Below are 19,637 nucleotides of genomic sequence, written 5' to 3'. Positions count from 1 at the left end.
GAGTAAATAAAAGATCCCAAGAATCTCAGAAATCTCAATAAAGAAAAGCAAATTACAGAAATGAATATTTTGCAAATCAAAGGTTAAAGATTCAGCTAACGCTCAGTTATCAGATACAACACAGGACAACATGCAAGGCTCATAGATTGACAGCAATAGACATTAAAGGGGTTGTCAGGGGAGTATTTATTCACTTACCTGGTCACGGGATGCTTTTGATGAACTCTCAGGTCAAGTGATCAGAGCCAGTGTTATGGTATGTTCACAGAATTTTTTTGGATCAGATTTTGAGGCGGAATCCGCCTCAAAATCCGGCTCCAAAAATGGCTCCCCCATTCAATGGGAGCCGCTTGTTTCTTTTTTCCGCCAGCTAGTAGCGGAATAAAGAAGCGAGCTGCTCCATCTTGCCACAGATTCTGCTGCTTATTTTGTGGTGCAAGGCTCCCTCCCATTTTTCAGGCCTAATCCGGAGTGGAATGCTGCGACTGGATGCCGATGCACTGCACCGGCATCCTGTCATGGCTAGCCACGCGGAAGCGTTCACATGCGGAAAGCAAATCCAGGGGTACACCAGATGGAGGGTCTCTATCTGCATCTGTCTCTTAGTGTCCATTGCCTTCATCCCATGATGGATCCCTGCCAATCTTTAATTGACGACCTATCCTAAGGTTCAGGAAAACCTCTTTAATGCTGAGGCCCACACGTAGCGGAAAAACAGATTTTGTTGTGGTTTTTTGAGCCAAAGCCAAGAATGTCTACAAAAGGAATGGAAAATATAGAGGAAGTTCTTATACTTCTACCTCCTGCTCAATCTACTCCTGACTTTGGATCAAAAAAGCGCAGCATAATTTGCAACAAAAAAAGTTGCGTTTCCGCAACTTTGGCTTTAGCCTTAAGGCTAAGGCTCCACGTGGCGAAAAAATGCTGCAGGAAAAATCCCGGCGGAAACACTTCACATTTTTTCTCTCACAGCGTTTATCACAGAAAGTCTGCAGATTTTTCCTCTGCGGACTTTCTGCTTCAATTATACCTATAAGGAAATTGTCGATGTTTCCGTAGGTATAATTGACATGCTGCGATTTCCAAAAACGAGGCAATTTTGGAAATCGCAGCATTTCTGCTGCGTATATTTTTCTGTGAGGATGGGATTCGCTTTGTAGAGACTGTAAAACGCTGCAGTTTTTGCCAAACCACAGAGTTTGCACCATGTGGGGCCCTGGCCTAAATAACAGTTGTGTGACCCACCCTCAAACAATGGGAATGAGGGGATTGTTGAACCTCTTCATCCTGATCCTTACCCTCACCCTCACCCCTATTAGCATCATTGCACCTATTGCTCACGTGTCACCTTAGACTGTTATACGCTGTTTTAATAGTTCCGAATTTTCCAGGAAAAAGTTGTTTTTCCAAGGCAATTCATAATGTCAATAACCAGGTGGAGAATCCCACAAACCTCGTACTGTATGTCACCTGTAGTAGCCGTGCCTAGCCCCTATGTTCTAGATCTGGTACTCAGCTCTCTCAAACCCGCCAGCTCCGGTTCCTACCAAGTCTGCATAACAAGCCTCACCAAGGTTTATAGGTACAGAAATAGTTGTGTGTCCTTGTGCTTCTTTAACCCTTACTGACCCATCCCACTCACCTTTGTACTATAGGGACCTGGAAACGTACACCTGACTTTTTATTCCCCATGAAAGTCTTATTAATACAGAAATGAATCAGATTTTTTTTATATCTCATTCTCGATCTAGCTGAAGTCTCAGTGAGACAGGATCAAGCGAAGTCATCTTGCATACGTCAGCAGAGCTTAGCAATCGGATCCAATTTCATGTTATTAACCTTTATCCTGGTGCATCCGGCTAACCTAATATATTAGAATTAGGAAATCAAGTATTGGCCGTACGCCTTCACTATGGAGAAATAGATCTGCATAAAGGAACATCTAAATCCGTGTTTTAAGTATGACTAAGAGTACATTCTAAGGTAGCAATAGCCGCAGACAGCCAAAACCCTGCCCGTATATAGCCGCCAATGATCATGCGATTATACGATATAACTGTGCGGTCATTGGCGACCATATACAGCTGACGCTACGTTATAAAGGACCTTTATATCTCACTCTCACTTTTGAGACAGCCATATATATATAATAATGACTAGCCATAATACAAGCAACTTCGGGATCAGTAATATCGATGACCAGCAACACACGAGGTCGATCACAGACGACTGGGGGAATATCCATTAATTTCTATGGGCCTGTACACATGAAACCCTTGGTTCACATCTGCGTTCGGTAATCGGTTCGAGGAGTCCGCATGGGGACCCCCCAAACGGACTACCGAATGCATTTGCAAGCGCTGTGCAGTGAAAGCACAAGGACCCCATAGACTATAATGGGGTTCGTGTGCTTGCCGTAAGATCTCTGCACAAGTCATGTGGACAGGTAAGTAGATTGTGAAGTACTTTCCTGTCCGCATGTTCCCTGCGGAGATCTGGCAGCAAGCACATGGTCCCTATTATAGTCTATGGAATCCATGTGCTTTCACTTGCACACCACTTGGCAGTGCGTTTGGTATGTCCTTCGGAGGTGTCCCCATGCCGACTCCCCCGAACAGATTATCAACGCAGATGTGAACGAGGCCTTACACGGTCCCGTGTACGGGCTAACAGTCCAGGCCGCAAAATACAGAACGGGTCCTATTTCTCTCCCATTTTCTGGCCATGCTTCCACGGCTCCTATTCATTTTGGATGGCTGTTGCACAGACGGCACATAGATGACATCCGTGTGCCGTCCATGCGCTGGCCGTGCAGATCATTCACCGCCGGCAATAAGCACATTGTCATCTGCAACCAGGCTTATAGGCCTTGTTCATATCACATGACCATTTTAAGAACAATGAGAATGAATGAGTATATTCACATGTCTGTTTTTTGACGGACAAAAAAAAAAAGATCAGTAAAAAATTGGACATGTTTCGGCTATCCAATAAAAATCAATGGGTCTGTGAAAATGGATTGGTACGTGCATTAAAAATGGATCATTGGGTTGGGTCAAAAAAGACACAAGGTAGAAATTTCATATTCATCCGTTTTTTTTAACAGTACAATAAAAAGAGATGTAAAACAGATGACACTGAACGCAGAACGGACGCAAAACGGATGCACAAGAGGTGTTAAAAATGGACCGATTTATGACGGCTAAGAAATGGACACGGTCGTATTAATATAAACGCTGTCATACCATACACCTGCAGTGGCAGCAACATTTTCCAACCTGAGCGATGACATGCTGGTCATTGTAAATACTTGCGTTATTTTATTTGGTCAGATGCTATAGTCAAAATCAGCCATTGTGGTCATCTGTTATCTCATGTCTATGGGTAGATTTACTATACACGATAGAAATTGGCGCGTTACGGAACCAATTGCACAAGATGGTTCTCAGCTCTACTGACTCCACTGTCCAGCCTGTGCTCTTCGGCTGGCCATATACATGTCGAAATGTCCCGCTATTGGACATATAGATGCCACGTACAGTTATACGTGGCTGGTCGATGGCAGACGTGGCTGTATATTTTCAGCCATCTAAATAGAAGTGTTTGGTCTGATCTGCCTTTTTTTGGCCAATCGTCCACCAACTTGCACAGACTCACTGAGCATCTATTCTTTTTTAACCACTAAAATGCCACCTGATGAGGCAATTTCTTAATGTTGATGGTGGGATCGTTCATCCAATACATCCCATCATCCCTTGGATGGCCATGTGACGTCCATGATCTAAAGTATACGTCGCTTTTGTGTGTATAGTGTGCTCCACATCGCCCCCTAGCCACACGTGATTTCAACATGACCGATCCTTTGTTCTTGTAGGGGATATAATTGAAATTACCCATTGAAATAAACATGCATGCTCGGCCCAAACTTGACCCGACACCTGTGACCTGGGTACAGAGCCCCCATTCCTGTATATCCTATAGCATGTATGGTCCTGCTCTTATGCAACATGGCCAGCGCAGTACAAGGTAACCTGCTTACAGTCATATTATGTAATGTGCTTTATTTCTCAGGATTTGTAAATGCAGGAGTTTTTTTTTTTCCGCCTCACTGCTTATTACCAACAACACTAAGCGCGTCCACCCACGATCCCACACACGGCAATGGCTTCCTAGCATCTGAAGCCTGTGACTAACACGACTAATTTCTAAACACTTGTAATTCTCAGTCCCACACAAATCAGCGGTTGTGGTAATAGCTGTCATCTATACTAAAGGAGGCTACAGAAAAACATACACCGAAGTAGGGAGGATTGAGGGAAACTGTCCAAAGAATATTCGCCTTTGTTGCTAGAGCAACCAATCACAGAACAGCTTTCATTTTGGATTTTGCTGTTGGCAAGTGAAAACTGCGATGTGATTGGTTACTATGGGCAACAAGGATAGCGTGACTAAAAGGACAGGTTCACACGGCGCAGCTTTAATGGAGATGTTTTCCGTATCTCCCAACTTTTAAAGGACAGAAAGACGGACAAAATGTGGGGGTGGGCTGCGGCAAATTTAGCTCCACCACTTCTATATTGACTCTGCCCATTCCCATCCATTTCTCGTTGGGTACACCCTGCACCCTACATTTCTCCCCCACACAGTACACCTATGGACCACACATTTCGCCCCCACACAGTACACACTGCACCCCACATCTCTCCCCCCACAGTACACCCATGCACCCCACATTCCCCCACAGTACACCCATGCACCCAACACCTCTCCCTCCACAGCATACCCATGCACCCCACATCTCTCCCCCACCCACATTCAACCTTGCACCCCACATCCCCCCACAATACACCCTGCACCCAACATCTCTCTACACACACACAGTACACCCTGCACCCCATATCTCCCTCCTCACAAACAGTCCACCCTGCATCTCACATCTCACCCACACACACACACAGTACACCCTGCACCCCACATCCCACCCCCACAGTACACCCATGCACCCAATACCTCTCCCTCCACAGTATACCCATCCACCCCACATCTCTCCCCCCACCCACATTCAACCTTGCACCCCACATCCCCACACAGTACACCCTGCACCCCACATCTCTCCACACACACAGTACAACCTGCATCCCACATCCCCCCACCAGTACCTTAGACCACACATCTATCCATCTCTTCCTGCACTGCACGGGACACAATAAATCGCCTACCCAGTCACGTAAAGTCTGATGTCACACAGGTCCTTCTGAGTACAGGAGTCAAACATTCCCCCGATCATCACCCGCTCTTATCCCAGGTACAACCTTACTATCTGTTATAAGAGCAGATGGTGATCGGGGGAAAGTTTGTTAATAAGTAAAACACTCCAGGGGCAGAGCGGGACATGCGGTAAGCCATGCAGGACCGCAAGACAGCAGTCTGAAATCGGGACTGTCCCGTGGGATGTGGGACAGTTAAGAGCTATGTGTTTTCTGTCTCGAAGTCTGTGGCCTGCTATCTGCCATCCATTGTTTCCAGGAGAAAAAATAATCATAGTTCATAAGTGGGCACACGTAGATTAACCGCACTGAATGGGAATATATCTGTGCGAGGACCCTTGTGGCTTCACACCGTTTCGATTTCTGCCGCAGATTCCATGGCTGATATATCTGACTGAAAAAAATCAGCTGTGTGAATATAGCCTGAGACACTATAGGACTGGGCACACCAGGAGACTCTGAGACTGTGGAGAACATGTGCACGTCCACTTATAACTACATTGTTAGCATACAACACATATCATAAATGAGGGTTAAAGGGATTATCTGGTTGGCCCTAGGATAGACCATCAATATTAGATCTACATCAGTGCCCCCCTCCCCCCACAGTATAATTCCACGTTAGTTCTCCCACACAGTATAATGTCACATTAGTACCCCCATATGGTATAACGCCACGTCAGTGCCCCCCACATGGTATAATGCCACGTTAGTTCTCCCACACAGTGTAATGTCACATTAGGTCCCCCACACAGTATAATGCCACATTAGCACCCCCATATGGTATAACGCCACGTCAGTGCCCCCCACATGGTATAATGCCACGTTAGTTCTCCCACACAGTGTAATGTCACATTAGGTCCCCCACACAGTATAATGCCACATTAGTACCCCCGTATGGTATAACGCCACGTCAGTGCCCCCCACATGGTATAATGCCACGTTAGTGCCCCTTCACTAGTTAGTGACATTGACCCCTCTACTCTATTTGACCACCCGGGAAGGCTAAATTAATAAGAATATTTTCTCCCAATTTTTCTTTTCTAAATTTTGGGTATGTCTTATAGTCAGAAACATCTTATTGTCTGAAAAATATGGTAATTACTAGAAGTGTTCACCTATTGCTCAGCTCGGACCTTCACCTGTTAGTGGACCCTGGTCAGTGGACCTTTACTAAAAGTAGTTGAGTACTTGGTATAGACTCTTACACATAACATTCCTCTGACTTTTTCCATTTTGTCCTATCTATGTAATTGTACTCACCTTCTTCTGGGTCATTCCTCAGACAAGCCTCATGGAGTGTGACCCGGGAAGGGAAAGACACCCTTTTGCTCCTGGTTGGGGTCTTCCTTCTAGCTTTCTGCTGGCGCCGTCTCCTGTTCTCTTCTTCCCTCTCATTTTGGGCCCACCTCTTCAGTTGTTGCTCCCTTCGTTTCTTGGCTGCTCGTAGTCGCTCTAAGGTAGAAGCTTTCTCCAAGAGTTGAAGTTCTGCCAATAGATCCATTGGCTTTGTGGCCATATCTCACTGTCAGGATAGCATACGCCACTCTCTCACAAGACGTGGATACACTGACATATCTGTTAAATAAAGAAGAGCATTGAGAACTGTGACATTGAGACGTCTGCCTTGTCATGTGTCTAGTGACAACACTCAAGTGCCCAGAGCCAAAACAATTTAAAGACCTTATTGGGACACCATCACTCAGTCATGTTTTCTGTTATTATCGCTTAGTTTACTGTTGTTTTTATGTGCACTACAGGGGACAGAGCCATATTACACATAACTTGCCTCATACTGAACTAACCTTACAACGTTATGGATTGGGAGATTTTCCAGCCGATCCCGAAATTTGCTCGATCGCCAATCGGGATCCGATCTTTCCCGATCCTGATCGCTCAACCCCATTAATGATACATACATGAATGGGGTTGAGCCGATCTTGAGATAACCTCCGACCTTGATCCCACCGGAAAAGATCGGGATCGGAATTCCGATCGCGATCGGAATTCCGATCGCGAAATTTACTCGATCGCCGATCGGAATCCTATCTTTTCCGATCCCGATCGCTCAAGCCTAATTGGGAGAGTCAAACCAGGTCCCAGCAAGAGTCACTTTTCAAATGGACATCTCCCACCCACCCATTCAAGCAGGATGGGTCCCCAATCATATACACTCAGTTCATCCAAGCACGCTTGTGTTCCCAATATTGAGAGGGAAGTAACCGCTGTCAGTCAACTCTGATGGTGGGTTATCTCCTGTGAAAAGAAAAGGATTGGACATGCAGAAACCCAACATGCCCAATCCTTGTTTCCCTCAACATCTGCCCTTTGGGGAGGTTGAAGACAACTGTATACACAATAATTGGTCAGCCCATTGGCAAGTTTCACTGACGCACATCTAATGTGTATGTCAAGCTTGAGGGGTTCTCTGGCTTTTAAAAATTTATGGCCTATCCTTAGGATAAGCCATCAATTTTAGATGACTGGTGCTCCGTTCACTGTTATAGGCCTTCAGGCTCTGCTGGAGATTGTAGTTCTGGCAGCCTCATAACAGTCCCCCCCATTCTTCTGATCACTGGGGGACCTGGTGTTTGCACCCCCAGTGATCTGACACTTACTCCTCTGTGGATAGGGGATAAGTGTCTTCGACCGAACATCCCCTTTAAGAATATACCATCAATTTGTAACAGCTGAATAACCCCTTTAAGATGTAGATCTAATCATCATCACTCATTCATGAAGCTGAAACAGTCAACTCCCTGCTGGAAATGGAAACAGCAGCCAAACAGATTGTAAAGGTGTCCAAACACATTAAGTGACTGGAGCCAGACAAGGATGTCATGTGTATGGAGATGTCCACATATGTTTGTGCTCAGGGGAGATAAGTTGCCATCAAAAGGGTCTTAAAGTGGTTTACTATCCTTTCCTTCTTGAGTACACACTCCTGTTTAGCTCAGGCAAAGAGGTCATTAAGATAAGATAAGATAATCATTTAGGAATTATTACAGGCTTTTGGCCACCTTTACATGTATGGTCAGTATTACAGAAGTCATGAATTATCTTGGAGCTGTGGAAGGGGAATGTTGGTGCAGAACCAGGCAGCCATATCTACACTTAACACGTACTACAACTGGAGACAACTTTGTTAGGGTGTGTTCACATCTGTGCTGTTTGACCAGTTCTTTTGGTCCATCATAAAAGCAGAAAAACAGATTAAACAATAAAGATGGATCCGCTCTATGACCGATAACGGATCCTGACTGTATCATTGACTTCAATGGGGTCCAACTTGTTTTCTCCCTGACATCGCCAGACAAAAAAAGTCTGGCATGATTTTAGATGAACTCTGCCCCAGAGACTCCAGATGTGAACATAGTCTTAGTCTGTCCATCTTGAGGGCCACAGGTTCAGATGGAGCATCATGTGTAGAAGAGGACTTACCACTGGCGGTTATTATTTATGGGGGGGGGGGTATTCTGTCTCTATCCCTCACCTTCTCTCTTTATCTCTCTTCCCTCATAGACTGTAAAGGCCCCCTCTCCTGCTGTGACAGTCGGTCATTGTTATTATTACGATTATTACGGTATATTTGTTTCTATATTTTGTGTACCGTATGTAAACCAGCACCATGGAATTAATATACTAATGTACAGCACCATGAAATTAATATAATAATGTACAGCACCATGGGAATAATATAATAATGTACAGCACCATGGAATTAATATAATAATGTACAGCACCATGGAATTAATATAATAATGTACAGCACCATGGAAATAATATAATAATGTACAGCACCATGGAATTAATATAATAATGTACAGCACCATGGAATTAATATAATAATGTACAGCACCATGGAATTAATATAATAATGTACAGCACCATGGAATTAATATAATAATGTACAGCACCATGGAATTAATATAATAATGTACAGCACCATGGAAATAATATAATAATGTACAGCACCATGGAATTAATATAATAATGTACAGCACCATGGAATTAATATAATAATGTACAGCACCATGGAATTACTATAATAATGTACACCACCATGGAATTAATATAATAATGTACAGCACCATGGAATGAATGGTACTATATAAATAATAATAATAATAATAATAATAATAATAATAATAATAATAATAATAATAATTTCAGCAATAACTACTGATGATAAAACCCATTACATATGTACTTGTTTTGTACAGACAGGGGCCGGACCACCACAATAGTTATGTATGCTTTGAACCCAATGTACACTAGTCGGACACGGGGTATTGGTGTCCCATTTACCAGTATGATAGACTACAATACAGCACCATGACCTAATTCATAGCGAGGGGTTTAATCTCTGATCACTCAGCTGTGTGACACATCCTGTATGGTAACAGAAACAGAGGCGTCAATTGAAACCCAAGCAGGAAAGACAGATAGAGACTGGGCCACAATGTGACTTCCTGCAGTGACAAAGTGACACACAGATCAACACAGAATATAAGCCATTATAAGACAATGGAAAATACACAAAATATGTGATAGCATGGTGGAAAGAATAGACCGCGTGCCCGTTTGCACCATTTACGACGCATTGTTTCCTAAATTATTGTAAACAGATTCCTTTTCTTGCCTGCAATTTACTACCTAGAAATCCAGGTGTCTTGAGCAGCTGCCAAGGTCTTCCCAGTCTAAGAAGACATCTTAAGGGAGGAATCCATAGAAAGAAAATTAACATCCTACTCCCAGTGATATAGAAAAAAAAAGAACAGAAAAAGCAATTGTAGAAGAAGCCATTTATCAGGTGCCACTGGCAATAAAATGGTCGATATTGGTTCCTTCTCGGATAAAGATGGATACGGGATGTTTACTGGTCTGAAAGCAAAGCCTTGTCTTCTGGGTATTCTGGTGACAGCCCTGTGACCTGTATAATGTAGAATTGCTGATGACCGCTGCAGGATCCTACTTCTTCATAGAGCTTATTCCTATTGTCTAGTCATGGAGGTAGAGATAACAAGTTGAGATGAGCAATACCGAGTATTTGTATTGGACAACTTGGCATCTATACCAATAAAAACACTATTTCTCATAGAAATTGATAAAAAATAGCAAAGCATATCATGGGCAGCCAATGGAAATGTATTTCTATAGGGTAAACTAACTATCCAAGTAGATACATAAGTTGGCCTTTACACTATATATAGGAGATCCATACGCGCTTACATTGGGAATCGATCCTAGGACAAAGGAGAAGGCAACATTCCCAAAGGTTCCTTTCTCCTTTGTACTAGGATCCCTAGTTTGATGGTGCAGCCTTAGGGTTGGTTTACATCTGCATTTGTTCAGGGAGTCCACATGGGAAGCCCCCAAATGGACTACCGAACGCATTGGCAAGCGGTGTGCAGTGAGTGCACACGGACCCCATAGACTATAATGGGATCCGTGTGCTTTCCGCGCGAAATCCGCATGGAAAATGCGGACATGAAAGTTCTACACAATCTACTTTTCTGTCCGCCTGACTCGTGCGAAGATCTCGTGGAAAGCACACAGACCCCATTATAGTCTATGGGGTCCATGTGCTTTCACTGCACACCGCTTGCCAATGTGTTCGGTAGTCCCTATGTGGACGGCTCCCCAAACAGAGTCATAGAAAGGGTGTGGAAAGGAGAACATCAGGCTCTTCTGAATTATTCCTTGGCGCTATAATGTGGGGTCAGCACCCCCTGTTTCCATGTACACCATTGTTCTGTGTTTATGAGTAGCATTACATGAAAAGTAACCTAGTGGCGCTAGTTGTCTAGTGTAGATGGGTGTTAATGTAGCACATATTTGGTGCACGGCCCTTTCTTGTGCCACATGCCTGGTTCACTCTCTACTTTTTACAAAAATTGGCCAAACTGGGGGGCAACATGGTGGTTCAGTGGTTAGCACTGCAGCCTTGATGCGCTGGAGTCCTGGGTTTGAATCCCACCAGGAACAACATCTGCAAGGAGTTTGTATGTTCTCCCTGTGTCTGTATGGATTTCCTCCCGTTCTACAAAGACATACTGATAGGGAAAAACAAAAGTACATTGTGATCCCAATATGGGGCTCACAATCTACATAAAAAAAAATTAATTGGACGGACCAAGGAAAGGGCGCCATAGACTGACATAATTTCCCTTCTATGTATATACACCTTTGTGTTGAACTCCATGAACACAACAGATGCAAAAAAAAAAACCGAGACGGTGATACAACCACAAACATGGTGAAATGATGTTTAGAAACTGTGTGACGTACGTGCAAACACAGAAACGTCTTGTTCCCGTCTGAGAGCAGACTTATGTAGTTATTATCATTTAGTTCAAGAGGTTTTCTAGTTATTTGTAGATGAAGTGTAAAGTCTGATTAGTAATTTTAATAACCCTGGTAGGACACTTATTCCATCTCTTGTTGGAGAAGAATGGTATAGCGGTATATTTTGTACAGCTCTGTAAGGAGAACTGAAGACTGCAGATGGTTACCCGAGGTTCTCAGCTGAGCCCATCTCTCCCTCCTTCTAGGGTTAGGTCACTGAGTATTGGTAACACTAGGTTCATACTAGCGTTTGCGTTTCCGTCTTTGGGTCTACATTGGAACCCAAAAGATGGAAACCCAGACTGCTTAAAGAGCAGATACACGCCAAAATCCACAGACCCCATAGACTATAATGAGGTGTGTCCGCTTTCTGACAATTTTATACTGAAACTGGCGGATAGAAAAGTTCTCCTTGCAGGACTTTTTCTCTGACAATTTTAAATGGCTCCGACCCCTTAAATGGCTATTCCAGTTAGACCAGTGGTGGTTGGACCTCTGCGACCTCCACTGATCACAAGTTTGGAATGGAGCAGCAGAACCGACAGTGTGCCAAGTAATTTTTCCAATGGTGGTCCCATTGAAATGAATGAGGAGAACACACTGTCCATCCAGCCTGTCCATTCAAAACTGGGGTGCAAATAACTCCAGTTCTTGTGATCTGAGGAGTCACAGCAGTCCAACCCCCCACTGATCAGCAGGTTACCACATATCCTTTGGATATATTTATACAGATTAAACCATCTTCCAAGTGGAATCTGGGACGGAGTGACTGGAACACTAATGTAAACCTAGCATTAGACTGGATTCAATTGGAACAAGTTTCAGTTGTGAAAAGTATTCAGGGGGAGTTCACCGGGTTTCCATCCTATTGCCCAGAGAAACTGCATAGGGGATGACTGGTGGTCAGTCTTAAAACCCATTCATTTGAATGGATTTTACAAGCCTAAGTGGGTTTTCCATTTCATATTCATGGCCTATCCTCATATTACGCCATCAGTGAGGTCCGACACAAGACACCTCAACCAGCTTCTCTCAGAACACCAACCATACAGTGGACGGAACCAGGAGCAGGCAGCTCCATCCATTGTATAGCTACTGTTCAAGGGAATGGTAGCTGAGCTGCAGTACTTCAATGGTGCCACTACACAGTAGAAGGAGTCATCTGCTTCTGGCTCTGTCCACTGTATAGTTCTGGCACTCAGTGGCAGCCGGTTTGTTGGGGTGCTGGGTGTTGGACCACCACTGATCAGATATTGATGGCGTATCAATATAAAATGTCTGCAAAATCCCTTTAATAATATGTTGGCACAAATAATTAGGTTTATACCAATTATAATGTACTATGTCAGCTGTAACTGCAGAGTATAATATAAGCAAGATGTCTAACCAGGAAAGGTGAGAAAAAATACACCGAAGCCAAAAATGAAAAAAGCAGAAGAGAAAGTAAGATGAGTAGGAGTGAAAGCTGAAAAACGTGAGATTAGGATGGGGAAGTGCAGGGTTCACGTGCAACTGAGTATATAGGGTTGCATCATAAATAAATCTGACAACCGTATACCGTAAATCAAGGTTTAGTCGTTCTTTGAAATTCTGCCCTGGACAACCCCTCATGTACAAGACATGAAAGAGCGGATCAGTTGTATCTAGAGTGTTCTTTAAACATTCACTCCTAAGAATCGTGATCCTTCATTTGTAATTGTGATGTAATGAACCCTAGCGAGATATAAAAACTTGCTACTCATTTTTTTCATCTAATATTATCCTCTGTTCAGGACCAGAAGAACGGATATGCGGAACGCTAAGGTATCGGTAACACATGGAGCCAAACGGATCTCATTGACTATAATGGAATCCATTGGGTGTCCATCACTTAGAACTGAAATCAGCAGAAAAAGCTAAAAAAGCTGTGCGTGGATGACTTTTTCGTCCACCAATTTTAGGACTCTGGCGCAAATGTGAACGTAGCCTTACAGTTTCTCCCTGGACAGAGTTGCCCACCGTTATCATTGTGCAAGAAAAAGCTGTGAACTATCAAAAAGCTACACTGGGAAACCCATGACCCCTAATAGATCCATAAAATGGCTATTCCAGTTAGACCAGTGGTGGTTGGACCTCTGCGACCTCCACCGATCACAAGTTTTACATGGAGCAACAAGACCGACAGTTTTCCAACTGATGTTTCCAATGGTGGTCCCATTGAAATGAATGGAGGAGAACATATTGTCCATCCTGCCTGTCCATTCAAAACTGGGGTGCAAAGTACTCCTATTCTTGTGATCTGTGGGGTCACAGCAGTCCAACCCCCCCCCCCCCCCCCATGATCAGCAGGTTATCCCATATCTATACAGATGAAACCAAGTATTTAATACTATGATGGATAGATCAAATGTATCAGCCAGATGTAAAGTGTCTCTTAGCTGTCATTTCGGCTAGAAGGAAGGAGATAAAAATCAAATATAAAACAATTTCGTTGTCAGATGGGCTATAGACATTGGAATAAAATGTCCTGAACATTTGTATAAGGCACCCACTAAACAACATTGCACATCAGGTAAGACTGCAAGCTGCTTCCACCCACAGACATTCAGTCAAGTGGGAGGCATGTGGGGGAGTATCAGCCATGTTCTTGTTTTTGTAGAATCTGCATCTCTAGATTTTCCATTGTTGCTGATACATTAAGAGCATGAAAATAAATGATGCCTCATTCAGGTCGCACCTCCTACCTCCATGACTAAATGTTTCAGAAAACAGGGTGCAACCTTCTAATCGTCTGTTTTATGGGAATTTAGTTATTGTAGGAGCAAAGTTAGTGGTGTTGGGTGACTGAGAATAAGGGGCCCCAATAAGCCACTCTGTCTTGGTCAAGGTAATACTGAACCTTGGCCATCTGGGACAGCCCGGAGCTAACAATGCATTGGTCTGTTGACCCTTTTGATGACCACGAGTGAATAAAAGAAAACCAAAAATGTTGGCCTACTGGAAAACCTACAGATCTTTGAATCACTCAAGACTAACCTTCTACTTCAAGCACACACGACCATGTGAAAGCTTACTTTGGACAAAATGTAATATAATAAGACCTCATTCATGAGAAAAGATATGGTAGTTATTTACTAGAAGTCATGAAGACACCTTTGTGTTGACCTCAATGGAAGGCAGGATATTCTGGAGAAACCCCACCACCAGATGTCAAGAGTCAATGAAATTATGGAACCGCATATCTCTTCATCTCTAGTTCTGACTAGCAATGAAGAGTTCACATGGGCAATGCTTACCAGATAACCCAGACAGTCGTAAGGCTGTGTTCACTCTTGAGTTGAAAGCTCCAGCACTAATTTTGGCACATGCGATGACAACATGCATTACGGCTTGTGCAATAGAAACTATGGACAGTGCAATGGAAAACCAATGGATATCATGGTATAGCCATGGGGTTGGTGCTATTGATATCCATTACATAATGGATCCAGCAGATCTTTGCGACAGGTTCCACAATACAAATGTGAGCCTTAAGGACAATAAATAGTTTCAATCTTAATTTGACCTTCTTAGACCAGTAGTTACTAATTTTTTTTCGTCAAAATATTCCCAAACGCAACCCGTAAATCTACCCTATTCATACTATAAAGGTGATGGTTTCACGGTTGCTGTCTTATGGGAAAGTCGGAACCAAGTTCCATAGAACCCAAGATAGGAAAGTCTTAAGATGCCCATAAACCTTCAAAACTGGTTGGCTGAACTATTCATGGGTGCATGTATGTACATTAAGCCGAATGTCCGTGTGTTGTCATGGTGGACATAGGAGTAAATCAGTGACAGACAACCCTGGTGGTGGCTTATCTTCCTGGAAAATAAAAAGAGCAAACACGTGACAGATCCTTCCTTCCAAGAACATCTTTCAAGGAAGAGACGAGAGGCTTACACATAGAATGGGTGTGTTTGGCTAAGTTTTCTCTTTTGTAAGGGGGTCTTTAAACTTTTGTATGACAAAGACCTTCCAGGAACCACTTCATTCCATGTCCATGACCAGCCCCAAGTTCTCAATGCTTCTTTGAAGACTTTATTCCTGGAATTGCATAATTCTCAGGATGTTCTATATCTTCATGTTGATCTTCTGGAGTTCTGAAATTCAGAACTTATTTGCTCCACATTTATATTTATAGAAAGGGAACATTAAAATGCAAAGTCTACATTTTCTGAGCAGGATAGAAGAACATGAATGTTACATTAGACAGACGCGCACCTGTGTACAACTATGCACCTGCTCAACAGCTGTGTCCCGAGATCTGGAGAACGCTGACAGCTACGAAAACAGGTAAAAGGTGATAGGTAAGGACGATGTGAATACAGTTCAGGTCTGGGTCCCAAACTCATGGCACAGTATTGTTTTAGGATTTGGAGGGAAAATGAATCTCAATATGAAGAGATCTTAATATGTCTCCGATTTGGGATTGGCTTCCAATGTTCCCAAAAAGAGGAGCAAGTGCAGCCTAAAAGCCATACACATTAGATCAAAGTCAGTGAAACCTGCGAAGGTCAGCAGGAATGGTCAGCTATCTTATGTCTATAGGTCTTCAAGACACTCCACTGAGGAGAGAAGGATCGCATTGTTGATTTACTGGTTGATAAGCCACCGACGGAGGATCCTAACACCAAATTATTCTCCATTCCACGTTCAGAACACACGCATGTTCGAGGGGACCAGCCAGAAGATATAGGTCTTGGTCAAATAAGCGTCCAACCGATAACTACTGAAGTGTATGGACAATTTAGATATAATATGTGATAAGGAAATGTATTTGAGAAATTCATTGGGGGGAACTTACTAACCTATCTATGCCAGTTTTCCAGCTCGGAAGGGAGAAAGGATGCCGCATCTTTGGCGCATGGCCCTTTTTTGCACCACATTTTCCATCAAGGTGGGCACGGACAGGGATGCCTCAGCCTGACAAATTTATTATAACTCATGCCCAAAACGTGGTGTAAGTTATACCTGAAATCTATACCAGTTCTTGACTGGCGTAGAATTCAGTTCTGGCACACGAGAGTGCGGAGGGGTCGAAGGCTCTTTATAATTCAGGTTCATCTCGCGCCAGCTGGAGAATTTGCGTAAGAAAGGTCTTAGCAAATTGGGTCTAGGGGGTAAAGGTAGCGAACAGGTAAAATGTAGATGGACAGTATATATATATATTATATCTAGTGCGAATTTCACCCTATAGTAATTTGGCCATGTACTGTAAATGCAGCAAATGTGAAGTATTAAACATATATATACATGTATGTGTGTATATATATATATATATATATATATATATATATATCTCAATCTATACGCGTATGTATATATACATATATATATATATATACGGATAGATCTATTCACATACATATATATATATATATATATATATATATATATATATTCATAGATACATATAAGTTAAACGTTATTCTGGATGACCACTACACGTGTTCACTCACACACGATATGCACACCGACAGAATGATATACAGGTTTCATGTGTCCATTGAGGATAAAGCACCTGCAGCAAAGTGATGGGCGCTATATGTTCCTATACATTCATACATATAGATTCCCAGTGCTCCACTATAATAATGTATATCATACTGTATCCTAGAACTGCTCTTTGCTTCATACATTGATTCTGAAATATATATAGGCATTGCTAAAAAAAAATACACAATCGCCATATAACATCTAGTATACATGCATTCAGTCTATGCAGAGGTAACATACATATAACATAACTGGTACAGATCATCTTCACATAGTGTCAGCAGCGCATTGGCATATCCATCCATACCTGTATAAGCAGCCGGGGAGCAGCAGTCAAGGCTCGGGAAGCATTAAGCAGAGCAGACAGCACTTGGGGACCGACGCAAGTAGGGACTGAGATCCAAGTGACAGCATAGAGAGACTAGAGCAGACAGCCCTGCACAGTACAGACACAGGACTCAGTGCTACTAGCTCTGCAGGGTAAAGAGAGGAGGCGTCTGCTGCAGCCTGACAACCCAGAAAGGAGGAGGGGGAGAGTGCAGAGACTTCTCATTATACAACTCCACCTACAGCCCAACCTAGGGCCACTCCATCTACATACACCACCGACTGCCTGCCTGCCTGCCTTCTACCCCGCATTGCACTCCGTTCACATTAGCATATCGCTTTTCAATGTGTGTTTCTTCTGAGGAGATCATTGATTTCTTAGCTCAGTAAGGCATCTTTTCTATCCACTACATTCGGTCATGATCAGGTTCTTTAGCAGGCCAGAGCCGTGCCATTGGATCCTGTATAAAAGCGTATAAGCACAGATTTTCCTCTAACATCCGGGGTCAGCTATATGTCGGATGGTGACTAGTAATGGGCTAACCTCACAAGATTCATTGAGCAAATACTTACGAACTTATTTGGTCAGAACCAGAAGTGCGAGGTAAGGGTAAGTTCAGACAGGGTTTTGGACCGGAACCTGAGGTGGAGGCTGCCTTGGGTTCCGAACCAAAAAACGGGTAGCCGCGACTGAAAGTGGTTGTACTGCACCGGCATTCAGCCAATGAATGGGCCTAGTCCGGAGGAGGGTGTGTCTCCAGGCCAAATCGCGAGTCAAAACGGCCTGAAGAATGAACATCTCGCTTCTTTTTCCGGGAGCCGGAACAAACCGGCTCCTGGAATAAAAACACCTCACCGGCTCCCATTAATTTCAATGGGAGCCGTCTTTTTGGTCAGGATTTTGAGGTGGATACGGCCTCAAAAAAACTCTGTGTGAACTTACCCTAAGGTAGGTTATTAAACCTCATGAACTTGAATGGTGCAAAAAACGGATGAAATGGTCCATCAATATCCTGCATATTTTTAATCATTTTCTGTCCGTTTGTCCATTTTAACATCTATTTGTTAGCCATTTTAAGTGTACATAAAAAAGGATCAACTTTGGATACATTAGACGGGTAAGGAACGATAAAATGGATGCATAGACTAATATTGGTTCTGTTAGGCCCAAAAAAGATTTGGAGAAATGTAATCTTGTATCTTGCTTTGGCGTATCGCATCAGGTTTGGGGGCGGCTAATCTGCTTCTAGGACTCCGCATGTGCCCCCACTATGAGACTTCAGGTACCAAAAAGTAGTGGGAGTTGGGTATTGCAATCAATTTAAGGTCCCTTTACAGGGGGCAATAATCTGGAAAATTATTGGGAACAAGTATTCCTAGGAACACTCATTCCCAATAACTGACCTGTATAAATATACATACGGTCACCCAACTAAATGCCGATTTGTTCGATCATTGGGTGATCATTTATGAATTGCTCGATCATTGGGTGATCATTTATGAATCGCTCAATCATTGGGTAGTCATGTATGAATGCATAAAAATCACAGTTGTCAGCAGCGCATTGCCCTGTGTGAACAAGGCAAAGTCCTTCCCAGTGGCGTAACTAGGAATGGCGGGGCCCCGTGGCGAACTTTTGACATGGGGCCCCCCCGACACCGAAGATCTCGACCGAGTCCCTCCTACGCATTCCTGCGCGCTCTATTATGTCCCATAGTGTCCCCTGCACACAGTATTATACCCAATAATGGCCCCTGCACACAGTATTATACCCAATAATGGCCCCTGCACACAGTATTATGTCCCTAATACTAAAACACAAGTAATCCCCCCAAATGCCTGATAGTAATAAGTATAGTAACCCCAGTACCAGTGGCGTAACCACCACCATAGCAGCGGTAGCAGCTGCCACAGGGCCCGGGACATTAGGGGCCCGGTGACAGCTGCTACTGCTACTATCATTATGCTCGGAGGTCTTTTCGGACCCCCGAGTATAATGATCGGGGCCCCCTGTTGGTGAAATACTTTCCACCAACAGGGGGCCCCGAAGCTGCAGCAACGGCTGAGACACAGGAGCTGCAGCTCTGGCTCCTGTCAGCGCTTCAGGACGCTCCCTCTCTCCCCCCTCCCTTTCTCTGCTGTCCTCTGCCCACCAATGAGAGGAGGAGGCGGGGCTT

At 43.6% G+C, this 19,637-nt stretch overlaps 1 protein-coding gene across 1 annotated transcript in view; it reads right to left on the bottom strand.

The window, feature by feature from the left end:
* The window catches only part of PPP1R16B (protein phosphatase 1 regulatory subunit 16B), a 42,961-nt gene extending 25,360 nt beyond the window's left edge, over positions 1 to 17,601 (bottom strand). The window contains exons 1-2 of the mRNA XM_075277560.1: positions 17,441 to 17,601; positions 6,531 to 6,845 (exon numbers count right to left, since the gene is read on the bottom strand). Of these exons, the coding sequence (XP_075133661.1) occupies positions 6,531 to 6,786 (256 nt within the window). The 5' untranslated portion in view covers positions 6,787 to 6,845; positions 17,441 to 17,601. The remainder of the gene's footprint in view (positions 1 to 6,530; positions 6,846 to 17,440) is intronic.
* Between the last annotated feature and the right edge of the window lie 2,036 nt (positions 17,602 to 19,637).

This window comes from Leptodactylus fuscus, chromosome 6 (assembly GCF_031893055.1).
Source record: "Leptodactylus fuscus isolate aLepFus1 chromosome 6, aLepFus1.hap2, whole genome shotgun sequence".
Classification (NCBI taxonomy): Eukaryota; Metazoa; Chordata; class Amphibia; order Anura; family Leptodactylidae; genus Leptodactylus; species Leptodactylus fuscus.
The sequence above is the reverse complement of the archived record's forward strand: the minus strand, read 5'-3'. Positions and strand labels throughout refer to the sequence as shown.